We start from the raw sequence: 12,975 nt of genomic DNA on the forward strand, positions 1-12,975 counted from the left end.
TCCGATTATAAGTTAGACTGAAATGAGTCTGGTTTAAATAAAAATAAGAGCATACATGCCAGAGGTTTGCACCTGCTTAACTAAAAGGGTTTCAAATCACAGTTTGGAATTTTTGGCCGTTTTAAAAAAGCTTCCCACGTCCGTTCTTTTGGTAAATTTTTGTGGCAAGCTTCTAGGAATCATTTTGTTTTTGGAAAAAGGAACCAGGAACTTTAAAAATAATTGTCTGCTGCAATATTCACACAGGGAGCAAGCTTAACAAATTAAAGGCATAATACACAGAACATACAAAGACATCAGTTGTATGGATACAGTTACCTTGTAATTAAGGATAATTTATAATAAGATTATTGTTTTAAATATTGAATGTATGATTCACTATTTATTGTATTTATCTACTTTGTGCAGTTCTCCCTACTTTGGCAATGAAATCTTGCATTTGCTTCTAGTCCATTTCCGATCACTTTCATGTTATCAAACAATAGCATGCTGCTGAATGTTGGGTTGCAAACATTGTGGAGGATTGCTTATTTGTTTTAAAAAACTATTTTCACTGGAATTTGAATAAAAAAGTTTAATGGAAATATTTCTATTGTTTTTAAATATTATAAATGTATATCTATAGAACCTAAAGTTTGCAGCAAATTAGAACTGCCAGTGTCACTTTGATCCTTTTTTTTTTTTAGCCCCGGGTCTAACTACTGTGTATACATACCAAACTATGAAGACCCAATCTTATCAAATGGACTGTATGCAGTACAGCGCAACCACATTTGGCATCATCTCTGGAATGCTGAGTGATGGCATAATGGAAGGAGAATGTGTGTGCCGATGGCCAGGTTGCTGTTTTACAAATGTTCAGAATAGGGATCTGCACTAAGAATGCTGCAGAGGATGATTGTGACCTTGTGGAATGAGCAATCAGGTTAGCTGGCAGGTGAACATCTGCCTGATCATAACAAGTGCAAATACATGAAATTATCCAGGACAAAATTGTCTGAAGCAGCAAAGAATCCTGTGGCACCTTATAGACTAACAGATGTTTTTGCAGCATGAGCTTTCGTGGGTGAATACCCACTTCTTCGGATGCAAGTATTCACCCACGAAAGCTCATGCTGCAAAAACATCTGTTAGTCTATAAGGTGCCACAGGATTCTTTGCTGCTTCTACAGAACCAGACTAACATGGCTACCCCTCTGAAAATTGTCTGAGAAGAGATTGGGAGACTTTCATCCTGTCCGCTACAGATACAAACAGTTGGGTGGACCGTCGGAACGGTTTAGTTCTTTCTATATAGAAAACTAGAGCCCATCTAACATCCAATGAGTGAAGACGTTCATTCCTATTTACATGAGTCTTTGGATAGAAGACAGGTAGGTAAATTGCTTTAATCTCAGCACCAATCACCATCCCCAGTGCCTAGAAAAAGGCATCAAACAGCCTGCCAAAAGGGGGCAATTCTCGACACCGAGGACTGCCAGGCATGGGGATCAGAGTAGAGTGCTATCTAAGCTGAAGCATTTCCTGGCCTTGGTACAGCAGAAGGCAACATCATCGACTTTGGCACCTATGCAGGCACCGTCGACTCTGGTATCAGAAGAGCCTTCTATATCTGCAGCACCACGCGGTACCAATACTATCGTGGTACCAACCACACCAGAGGCAATTGCTGCTGTCAGTACCAGTATCACTGGCAGCACAGGAGTCAGCGTTATTGGTGCCAGCAGACAAGAGTGAACCCGCTGGATTATTTCAACATTCAGTACCATGCTGTTCGGTACAGTCAAAAGGGAAACTAGATATGCTTGCCACGGTGCAGACCTTGCCATCACGGCCCTGTGGGGAAAATCTCCGGTGACTCAGCAGGGGGGGCGTTCACACCGAGAGTGGAATGTGCATGTGCAATCACTCAAAGAACTGCAGTTAGAAGAATTTTAATTGGATTGAAATGGAAGAATTTGACCAGAGATCTAGAATTGGACTCAATGCCAACAAATTATCAATGGGCTTATATCAGCTAATGCAACAAAAATCATTTTTGTGAATCACAGAACAGGCTACAATGCACTAGATAAGAATTTTAGACTCAGATGCATGTTGAAGGTGCTATTCAAGTTCTGTTCTCTGTTGCAGATATTAATGGGCTACCTGGTTTTATTAAAAGAGTTTGGGGTGGATCCAAGTGTCAAGATTAATATTACTTTCATGTGACGGAAACATTCACACCATAACAATTCTTATTGGGATCTATCATGTCATCTCAGACTTATAGAAATTCCCAAGACGATTCCTACAGTGCATGGGAAATCTTCATTAGCCCCTCTCACAGAGGAGAATTTTTAACCTAGAGAATGTGGCCTTCAGAAGTTCATTAACTCTGATCCCTCCACCTATTCAACTTCTTGGGAGTCACCTAGAGTGGAATACACGTGCAATCACTCGAAGAAAAACGGTTTCCTACCTGTCGTAACTATTGTTCTTCAAGATGTACTGCACATGCCCATTCTCTGCCGTCTCACCACTCTATATCAGATTTTTCTAGAAAGAAGGAATTGAGGGTCAGCCGGGCACTTGTACTGGTGCTAAAGGTGTGCGGCAGCAGAGAGCACTCGAGCCGCCCCAGCGGGTAACGCTGAGGCAACAATTTCCGGTAACTGTGCATGGGGCTTGCACACATCTAGAGTGGAATGTGGATATGTGCAACACATGTCAAAGAACAACAGTTACAAAAGGAAGGTAATCGTTTTTATCTTAATGCTGTTATTTGCTTTTTAATCCACTACACTCTGGTGCATAAAGCTATTTATTCTGTGGAATATTGTTCAGGTTCAAAGTTCCATGCAGTCTCAGTTTCATTGATAGGAAGAGAACAATCCTAAGGGATTTTATTTTTAAATTTTATGGTTCATGTTTAATTTTCCAATGAAGCAAATCATAAAATGCATTGTGTCTGTGGCGGATGAAGTATCATATTTCTTTCTCATCAAGGATTATCATTCCCACCTCATACCATTTATGAGGATTCTAACTGTTGGGCTAGGAGCTAGAAGCATTGATATTTCAGAAAACAGCAGATACATTTGATCATATGTTCATATACTCCAAGATACATTTCTCCTTAGGGTGGAGTTCTGAAGAAAGTTTCAGGCAACTGTTAGTTGATTCATTATTTGTCATGACAAGGAGATTAATAAATGAAGGCTTACAGTTACCCTCTGTTCTACTGTGTTTCATACTGTGTTTGATCACAGAATCCAGGTTTCAAGCTATGGGTTGTTAGGGCACCTCATGCAAAACTAGAAATAGAAATTGCTATCTGGTTATTATGGGGCACCTGAATCATTTTCTCTCACCAGGGTATAAATTAAAACAAAATATTTTGTGTATAAAGACATACCACTGTCTTACTTATTTTTGTTTAAATCATCCAATTCATTTTTGCAGTGTGCAGTCATTCAAAAGATAGAGATGACCTCAGTCCTCAATTATTTGATGATTTTCTCTTTGGGGACATCCCACTCTTACATATTACTTGTAGCCTTTTGAAAGGGGGGTGGTTGGAGTTCCTTTAGTGGAGGGGAAAAAATGAGTGTCTTTATTGTTGTGTTTATGATATATTTGGGGCCACGCTGGATTCTATCTTGCCTTACTCAAGAGAAATTCCAAAGAAGTTCTATTGGCATAAATAACTAAGTCTAAAATGTAATAGTATTGCAAGTGTAAACCATGGCAGTAGATTATTTGAACTTTTTAAAATCATTTATTACAATCAGTCAGTTGTTGTCTTTCCCATAACAGCTATGGCGCACTGTTGGAAGGATGTTGTTATTTTAGGTGAAACAATAAAGACATCCATCATTCCTAAATGGATTAAAGAGAGGGCAGTAATCTTGAATAGTTCTTATCTTAGATGGTCTCTTCCAATGCACCTGTAATTTAGCAAATTTTCTAGTGGTAAGCATGGGTAGAAAACTTCAGCAGTTTCAAATGAAGCAACTAGAAATTTGCAGAAAGACTGATTTGGCCTCATAGTTTTGCAAGCTAATTTTCTTTCAGATTTGGTGACCTTATCAGCCAAGCAGTTGTACAGTAGATTTTGGCAGATTGGCAGGTGGAATTCAGGTAAGGTTAGGAGTTATGTCAGACCATGTGAGAAGCACTAAGGTAAAGATAAATGTTATGATGGTAATGAGTTATTTGTTTGTATTGTAGTAGCATCTAGGGACCCCAATCGTAAACCAGGACATCAGTGTGAGAGACACTCTGCAAATACAGAACAAAAAGAAACCAACAGGACTCCACTGGCCATCACATACAGTCCCCAGCTCAAACCCCTCCAACGCATCATCAGGGATCTACAACCCATCCTGGACAATGATCCCACACTTTCACAGGCCTTGGGTGGCAGGCCAGTCCTCGCCCACAGACAACCTGCCAACCTGAAGCATATTCTCACCAACAACTGCACACCGCACCATAGTAACTCTAGTTCAGGAACCAACCCATGCAACAAACCTCGATGCCAACTCTGCCCACATATCTACACCAGCAACACCATCACAGGACCTAACCAGATCAGCCACACCATCACCGGTTCATTCACCTGCACGTCCACCAATGTAATATATGCCATCATATGCCAGCAATGCCCCTCTGCTATGTACATCGGCCAAACTGGACAGTCTCTAAGGAAAAGGATAAATGGACACAAATCAGACATTAGGAATGGCAATATACAAAAACCTGTAGGAGAACACTTCAACCTCCCTGGCCACACAATAGCAGATTTTAAGGTGGCCATCCTACAACAAAAAAACTTTAGGACCAGACTTCAAAGAGAAACTGCTGAGCTCCAGTTCATCTGCAAATTTAACACCATCAGTTTAGGACTAAACAAAGACTGTGAATGGCTTGCCAATTACAGAACCAGTTTCTCCTCCCTTGGTTTTCACACCTCAGCTGCTGGAACAGGGCCCCATCCTCCCTGATTGATCTAACCTCGTTATCTCTAGCTTGCTTCTTGCTTGCTTATATATACACACCTGTCCCTGGAAATTTCCACTGCTTGCATCCGAAGAAGTGGGTATTCACCCACGAAAGCTCATGCTGCAAAACTTCTGTTAGTCTATAAGGTGCCACAGGATTCTTTGCTGCTTCTACAGAACAAAAAGAATTATAGGAATATGAGCCTGTCATTTTCCAAAGTAAAACCTTAAACGGGCGGCAGCGCAGCGGGGCTAAGGCAGGCTCCCTGCCTGCCCTAGCTCTGTGTGGCTCCCGAAAGCAGCTGCTAGGTCCTTGCGGCCCCTAGGCGCATGGGTGGCCAGGGAGGCTCCGTGCACTACGTCTGCCCTGAGGGAACCGTGATCAATGGGAGCTGCGAGAGTGGTGCCTGCGGGCATGAGGGCAGCACATGGAGCCTCACGGCCACTTCCTGGGAGCCGTGGTAAGTGCCACTGGGACTCCACACACTCCCACATACCCCCTGCCCCAGTCCTGAGCCCCCTCCTGCACCCCAAACCCCTCATCCCCAGCTTTACCCCAGAGCCTGCACCCTCTTCCACACACCAAAAACCTTGGCCCCAGCCGAGAGCCGCCTCCTGAACCCCTCATTTCTGGCCTCTGCTGGAGCCTGCACTCCCTGCCCAGAGCCTGTACCCCCCAACACCCCTGCCCCAGCCTGCAGCCCTCACCCTCCTCCCACACCCCAACCCCCTGCCCTGGCTCAATGAAAGTGAGGGAGGCAGGGTGGGATGGAGCCAGTGGTGTCTGGGGTGTTCCTTTTGTGGGATTAGACAGTTTCCAACCCTAGGGGGTCATGGTGTACGAGTAGCATGGCAGCACTCCCATTGTGTGAGATATGTGACACCACACATGGTATAATGTTCATTGTGGACTAAGCCGTTTCTCCATTAGTTACCAGTATTAACGTATAAAGCATTGATTGCACAAGCCGTCACTGTTACTGTTTGCTGGCTTGTCTGACTGGCGGGGGAGGGAGCGGTGGCTGCATGCCAGATGAGTTGCCTCTGTACCTAAGTATCTTACAGTTGCACGTGTGCGGTCCTCTAGGGGCTTACAAGACAAAGGTCCTGCCAGAGGTGCAGGCCAACAGAGGGCGGGGTGGGGCCTGTGTGTCTGTAAGGGTCGGCCCTTGTCCGGTTGTGGGACTGTGTGCAGAGCTAATGAGTAAACGCGCTCTCTGGAAGACAAAAAAAAACACCCTCCACAACTGAGTATGCTGAAGTAATCAAGACCTGCCTCCCCCGCCCCCCCGCAGGGTGGGAACGCCGTGGGGGGTGCCTGCCTTGCACTAGTTTGGTCAGACAAGGCGCGGGGGTAGAGGGGAGTCACCCGTCCGGGGCGGGTGGGGGGCCTGTTACGTCAGTGCGGGATCGCCGGCGGAGAGAGGAGAACGGAGGGAGAAAGCGCAGGGGCGAGAGGAGAGAACCGGGGAGACGCGAACGGGGCAGGGGGTTCAGCGGCGCGTACCGCTGGGCGGGGGCACGTCTCTGCCCGCCGCGGCCCGTTCTCGGGTGTCTCCAGCCCGGGCTGCTCCCCGCGCCAGCCCCGCTCGGGCGCCACTCCCCAGCCAGGCGCGGGGCGCTCCAGCCCCTGCCCTGCCCACCGCAATGGGGCTGCGCCCGGGACCCGTCGCGCCCCTGGGCTGGGCACTCGCGCTCCTCCTGTCTCTGGCCGGCGGGCTCAGCGAGGCCACCCCGCACTTGAGGTACAACCGGCCGGGCGCCAGGAGCAAGTAAGTGCGTCTCCCTCCTGCGTGCGCGGGGCGAGCGGGAGGGTCCCAGCTGCGGCTCCCGGGGCTGCTCTCCCGCTGACTGACTCGCTCCCGCCCTCCGGGGCACTGCGCCCGGCTCAGGTCTCCGCCGCTACTCCGGAGGCAGAGCTGGGGGGCGGGAGGCTCCCGGGGGTCCCCTTTAGTCTGGGGGTTCGAGCTGGGCGAGCCAGGGCGAGAGGAATGACTGCAAAGCCCCAACGCTTGAAATGGCTGCAGGAGTGGTGCGGGGGGTGGATGCTGATACTTCGCTCGGGGCGCCGCAAAGTCATTCGCCCAAAGGGCTGATCGTAGGCTCGTGCTGGAGGACATGGAGAAGGTTTTATGAGCTACAGGCACGCAGGGCTGTCTCCTGACTGGTGCGTTTGTTCTACACTTGACGTGCCACTGGTTTAATAACCTTTATTGTTTGCCCCTTTAACTGTGCATTTGTCCTGCTTTTTGTCACCCTCTCCCAGGAACTGGTGTGCCTACATAGTGAACAAGAACGTGAGCTGCTCTGTGCTGGATGGAACTGAGCGGTTTATTCAGGCGCAGTACAAATGTGCCTGGAACCAGTTTCCCTGTTCACCAACCCCAGTGTAAGTATGAGAGGAGGAGATTTCTGGGTGGGGAACCATTCGGTCATCAGTAAATCATTTCCACATCTAGTGAGAACACAACAGCTAACAAGCTTTACATCCCCAGAGCTCAGATGGTCCGTGGGATTTTAAAAGTTTGGGATCTCTGTGTGGGTATTGCAGGACAATGTGTATAATTTTCTAGCCTCTGAGTACAGAGCCATAGCTTCGTTCCTGATTTACTATCTTTTTTATTACAAACATAAGGCAGCTGAAACGAATTAGAGCCACGCTGAGTATTCTGTTGTGAGATCATGCAATAAGTTAGTTGTTCATTGCTAAAACAAATCAAGGAAATTACTTGCAAAAGTCTGAGCTGTCCATTGATAATTGATTTGGTGCTGATGTCATTCTAGTGTTATCTAGTTGGGGTGAATATGCATGCTGTACTTCAGCTTTTGTGGAAAGAGTGCATGCACCTGCTGAGAGCAGTTACTCACCTTGGCCTAGAATCATGGGGGCACTCCAGCTGTTTCGCTCCATTCCAGTGGTACAAAGCAGTCATAAACCTGGCTACACCTGGCTTTACAGTTGTTTTGCATTGCTGGAGCAGTGTACTGGTGAATGTGGGCCAATATCTTTCTAATTTATAGATTCTTAAATTGTCTAGCATAGACAGGAGTTTTTGTTTTTGCTTTTTGTTTTTTAATAAAGCTAGTGCATCATGCACTAAGACATGTTTCTGTAGTATGTGTTTTATGTTAGGTAAGGCATTGTGGTCCATTGGACAGGGCACTGGAGTAGGAGTCAGGAGACTAGGGTTCTATTCATAGCGCTGCCACAGATCTGTTGTGTGACTGGGGAAAATCACTTTACAGGGCTTCCAGGGCCGGCTCCAGACCCCAGCGCGCCAAGCGCGTGCTTGGGGTGGCATGCCGCGGGGGGCGCTCTGCCTGTCGCCAGGAGGGCGGCAGGTGGCTCCAGTGGACCTCCTGCAGGCGTGCCTGCGGAGGGTCCGCTGGTCCCGCGGCTCCGGTGGACCTCCCGCAGGCATGCCTGCGGATGCTCCACCGGAGCCGTGGGACCAGCGGACCCTCCACAGGCATGTCTGCAGGAGGTCCACCGGAGCCGCGGGACTGGCGACCGCCAGAGCGCCCCCCGCGGCGTGCCGGCGTGCTTGGGGCGGCAAAATTGCTAGAGCCGCCCCTGAGGGCTTCAGTTTCTATATCTGTAAAACAGTGATAATGGTACTTACCCTCCTCTGCAAAGGAATTTGAGATCCACAGACAATAAGCTCTGTTTAGGTCTGATCCAACTCCTACTAAAGTCAATAGATTCCTATTGACTTTAATGGATATTGGATCAGACACTAAATGAGCTAAATTTTATTGTTATAAATAGAAAAACAAAAACGATTTGTATATATTTCTGAACAGACATGAGTGAATGAAGTATGTGGCTGATACTGCAAGGTCCTGAGCACCTCCTGCGATGGGCTCAGTCCACTCAGCTCTTGTTTACATCCATGGGATCTAAGGATGCTCCTTGCCTCACAGGGGCCTGAGACAATTAATGTTGCATATTTGGCATTTGTAAGACTTTTTGGCAACCCCCCCCCCAAAAAGGTACCTTCTTTTCTTATATAAACATTGGCCACTTGAGACAAATCATGGGAGACTCCCCAGAGACACAGCTGAATAACCCTGTCTGGGTCATTTCCGATGTTGTTTCTTTTCATAGTATTTAACTGCCCATTTTAGAGTTGTGACACTGAAGTGGACAAATAAAGATTGGGCGAAGTAAATCCTTGTTTATTAAACGCCTGTCACTGCTTCTGAGTGACAAACCTATCAGGAAGTTATATATGGTAAGCCAGGTTCTAAAATATTGACTGTGAATATCTGATAACGTATACTGGAGGTGTCCATTTTAAAGGAAATTAGATCTTCCTGACTGCAAATCTTTATTTCCTGAATCTGACTTGCTTTATATTGGTGAAGATAAACATTATCTTCTGGATAACTAGGGTTGGAATTACAAAGCATCTTTTTATTTTTAATATAAGGTATACTATATAAAGGTATCTTTCAAGTTTCATATGCATTAAGGTGTATGTTAGTATGGCAGAAGTGTGGCTATAAAAACTGGGTGAATATTTTTAAAATAACTCAAAATATAAGTTCTGTAATCTTGGAAGTTTGCTGTGTGCCCCAAACTCTGTGATATTAGGAGAATCTATTATTGTTAATATTGATCTATCACTCACTGTGTGCTAGTTTCCTTCAGGATATAGAATAAGAACGGAATCTGCACTGAAGAGTTTGCAATCTATGACAGGTTTGAGAGTAGCAGCCATGTTAGTCTGTATCCGCAAAAAGAACAGGAGTACTTGTGGCACCTTAGGGTACGTCTTCACTACCCGCCGGATCGATTTCTCGGAGTTCGATATATCACGTCTCATCTAGACGCGATATATCGAACCCCGAACGTGCTCCTGTCGACTCCGGAACTCCACCAACGCGAATGGCGGTACGGAGTCGACATGGGGAGCCGCGGACGTCGATCCCGCGCCTTGAGGACGGTAAGTAATTCGAGCTAAGGTACTTCGACTTCAGCTACGTTATTCACGTAGCTGAAGTTGCGTACCTTAGATCGACCCCCACCTCCCCCCAGTGTAGACCAGACCTTAGAGACTAACATTTATTTGAGCATAAGCTTTTGTGGGCTACAGCCCACTTCATCGGATGCATAGACTGGAACATACAGCAAGAAGATATTTATACATACAGAGAACATGAAAAGGTGGAAGTAGCCACACTAATTGAATCTATTTCCCCATGTTAAGTATCCTCACACCTTCTATGGGTCATCTCGATTATCACTTCAAAAGTTTTTTTTTTTCTTCTTCTCCCACTGATGATAGCTCATCTCAATTGATTGGCCTCTTACAGTTGGTATGGCTGCTTCCATCTTTTCATGTTCTCTGTATGTATAAATATCTTCTTGCTGTATGTTCCAGTGTATGCATCTGATGAAGTGGGCTGTAGCCTATGAAAGCTTATGCTCAAATAAATTTGTTAGCCTCTAAGGTGCCACAAGTACTCCTGTTCTTTTTGCAATCTATGTCCTTGATCCTGCAAACAATTATGCACATGAATAACTTTAACTTTACTCACGTGAGTAGTCTCATGAAACTCAATGGAACTACTCATGCAAATAAAGTTACTCATATATGTAAGTGGTTTAAGGTTCAGGACCCAAACATAGACGAGACAGGAGGAGGACCTGGAGAACGGTTATAACAAACAAGTAAAACCATTGAGGCAAAAAGTTCTGTGTAATTATTATTTCCTTTACCAGTTTACAGAGAGAGGACTAAATTATGAAGTAAATGGGCCAAATTCTGGTCAAATAGAGTAACTGAGATCTGAATCAGGTATACAACTTGTTACCTGTGTCATAGATGTGTGCCTTTTGTTATTAATGTTGATCTGTGACAGTCACTGATATGTCAGACTGACTTTCTGTATCCAACTTTAAAAACTGTCTATGCCTCTTCCTATTATGAGGATTCTCACCTGTTCCATGAAATGTCAGTATGTGTCTTTCATTCATAATAAGCTGAGCAATAAATTGCTAAGAACTGATACCCTTCAAATAGAAGCTCTTCATCATTTTAATGCTGAATATTAAATAGCATTTGAAATTTGCCATTTACTTTTAGTTAGATCAAGATCATGTCCACAGTGCTTTTTTGATATTTGAATGACCTATGTTACATATAAAAATATTTAGATGAAACAAAGCTGTGCATTATATATTGTGTATATAACTGTCTTAAATACCAGGTACTTACCCAAACAGAGGATATTCCATACATACGAGAATATATGTATTATGGATATTAATTACAATGACAGTGAACTACTCTATAGAAATATGAATTCTAGTGACCAAACCCAGCAGCATGTGAATTCATGAAATCATTTTTAATCACCTCATACCCATTAGTCCTATTAAAAAATATTGTTTGTTTAACAACAACAACAACAAAAAAGCTGTTGAATTACTGCTTTGCTAGAAAATTTTAAGTGTAACAACTTTAAATACAAGATGTATTTGCTTAAATTGTAAGTTAAAATTCAGTAATTGCAGTCAGATCTTATTATTTAAGTATCTTTTGATATGTATTGGGGCCCAATCCTATAGTCTTTCCCTGAAAAGTTAGTGGGAGTTTTTTCTGAATAAGATTCTAGGATCTATATGATTAGATGCTTGGAGTCTGAGAAGTCGGAAGAGAGAAGGAAGAAAAACCAGAAGGGCTCTTTGAAGTATTTTCTGTCCTTGGAGAGAGATTTGATTTATTTTTCTTAAACTATGACCAGCCCTGGAGAGAGAGGGGAAAAACAAACAAACTTTTGCTGTTGTTGGGAAGTGGGAGTGAAATTTACTTATGCAAAAGTGTTCATGTGTTTACTTACCCTCACTCAAATATTTTTATAATTTAAAAAATCATGAATGTCTACAAATAACTGACCGTCCTGTACTACCTTTTTTTAAATATATTTTACTTTTTCACTTTCCATTGTGCATTCACTCACTTTGGTTTCTTATTGAAGGGTTACTCATGAGATTTGGGTTGATATTATTATATATTTTAATATAATTATTATAAGAAAACTATATTGGCCTTCTGGCAAATAACAAGTGTAGTATATTATCAATATAATCTTCTATCTGATGATTATGGGCTTGATGCTATAAATATCTATCCATGTGAATAACTCTACTCATGTAACTAGTTCCATTGATTTCTGTGGTTCGACTCTTAGGACTAGAGTTATTCATGTGCTTAAGTGTTTACTGGGTCAGACTATATGTTCTTCCTGGGGGGGGGGAGGGAGTAAATTTAATGATTTTAACTGGTCTTTTTCATCTTTAACTTCTGTGATCAACATATAATAAACAGGGAGACAGATTATTCCACTAGATTGCAAGTAATTAGAACACAGACAGGAAAAATGACACATTGTCTAAAAATAAATATGACTAAATGAACATTTAAATGACTATTTACAAATTGACCCATTAAACAAGTATTTTTGAACCTATCGTTTTTACATATGTTTATCTCTCTAAATAAATCTAATTCCAGAATAATCACAGTGTGATAAACACCAACATTTGAATAAAGCATAGACAGAATTATATCAAACAAAAGACAGTGAAATACCCATAAACTCTAATCATTAGTATATGTAATTGTAAAGGCTGGGAGACCAACCTATAAATAGCAGCAGACAAACTGTGTTAATAAAAACGTTCCAGGTAAAGATGTAAACGTTATTTTATTAATGAGGGGAAAAAGACTATTCAGGTGCTCCCTTTAGAAAGAAAACAGTAGACCAGATCTTTGGTATAAATTGGTATTGCTGGTTGTTATCCACGTTTTTTTTCCTGGCATCTATGCAGCAGTTTCAGTCCCTGTTCCTTACATACAGGGTACTATAATGGGGTTCAGTCAGCTGTTGGCAGCCCCATGGTAGTCAATGGGACTACTTCAGGCTTGAAAGTTTAGCATGTGCTTAAGTGTTATGCTGGATCAGAGCCAGAGTACTCTGC

At 43.7% G+C, this 12,975-nt stretch overlaps 1 protein-coding gene across 3 annotated transcripts in view; it reads left to right on the plus strand.

Moving 5' to 3' along the window:
- The first annotated feature begins 6,384 nt into the window (after nt 1-6,384).
- Nucleotides 6,385-12,975, plus strand: part of EMILIN2 (elastin microfibril interfacer 2) — an 85,394-nt gene continuing 78,803 nt past the window's right edge. For all 3 annotated transcript variants that reach the window (XM_045003682.1, XM_045003680.1, XM_045003679.1), the window contains exons 1-2: nt 6,385-6,757; nt 7,252-7,374. In XM_045003682.1, the coding sequence (XP_044859617.1) occupies nt 6,633-6,757; nt 7,252-7,374 (248 nt within the window). In that variant the 5' untranslated portion in view covers nt 6,385-6,632. The remainder of the gene's footprint in view (nt 6,758-7,251; nt 7,375-12,975) is intronic.

The sequence above is a fragment of the Mauremys mutica genome, chromosome 2 (genome assembly GCF_020497125.1).
Source record: "Mauremys mutica isolate MM-2020 ecotype Southern chromosome 2, ASM2049712v1, whole genome shotgun sequence".
Lineage (NCBI taxonomy): Eukaryota > Metazoa > Chordata > Testudines > Geoemydidae > Mauremys > Mauremys mutica.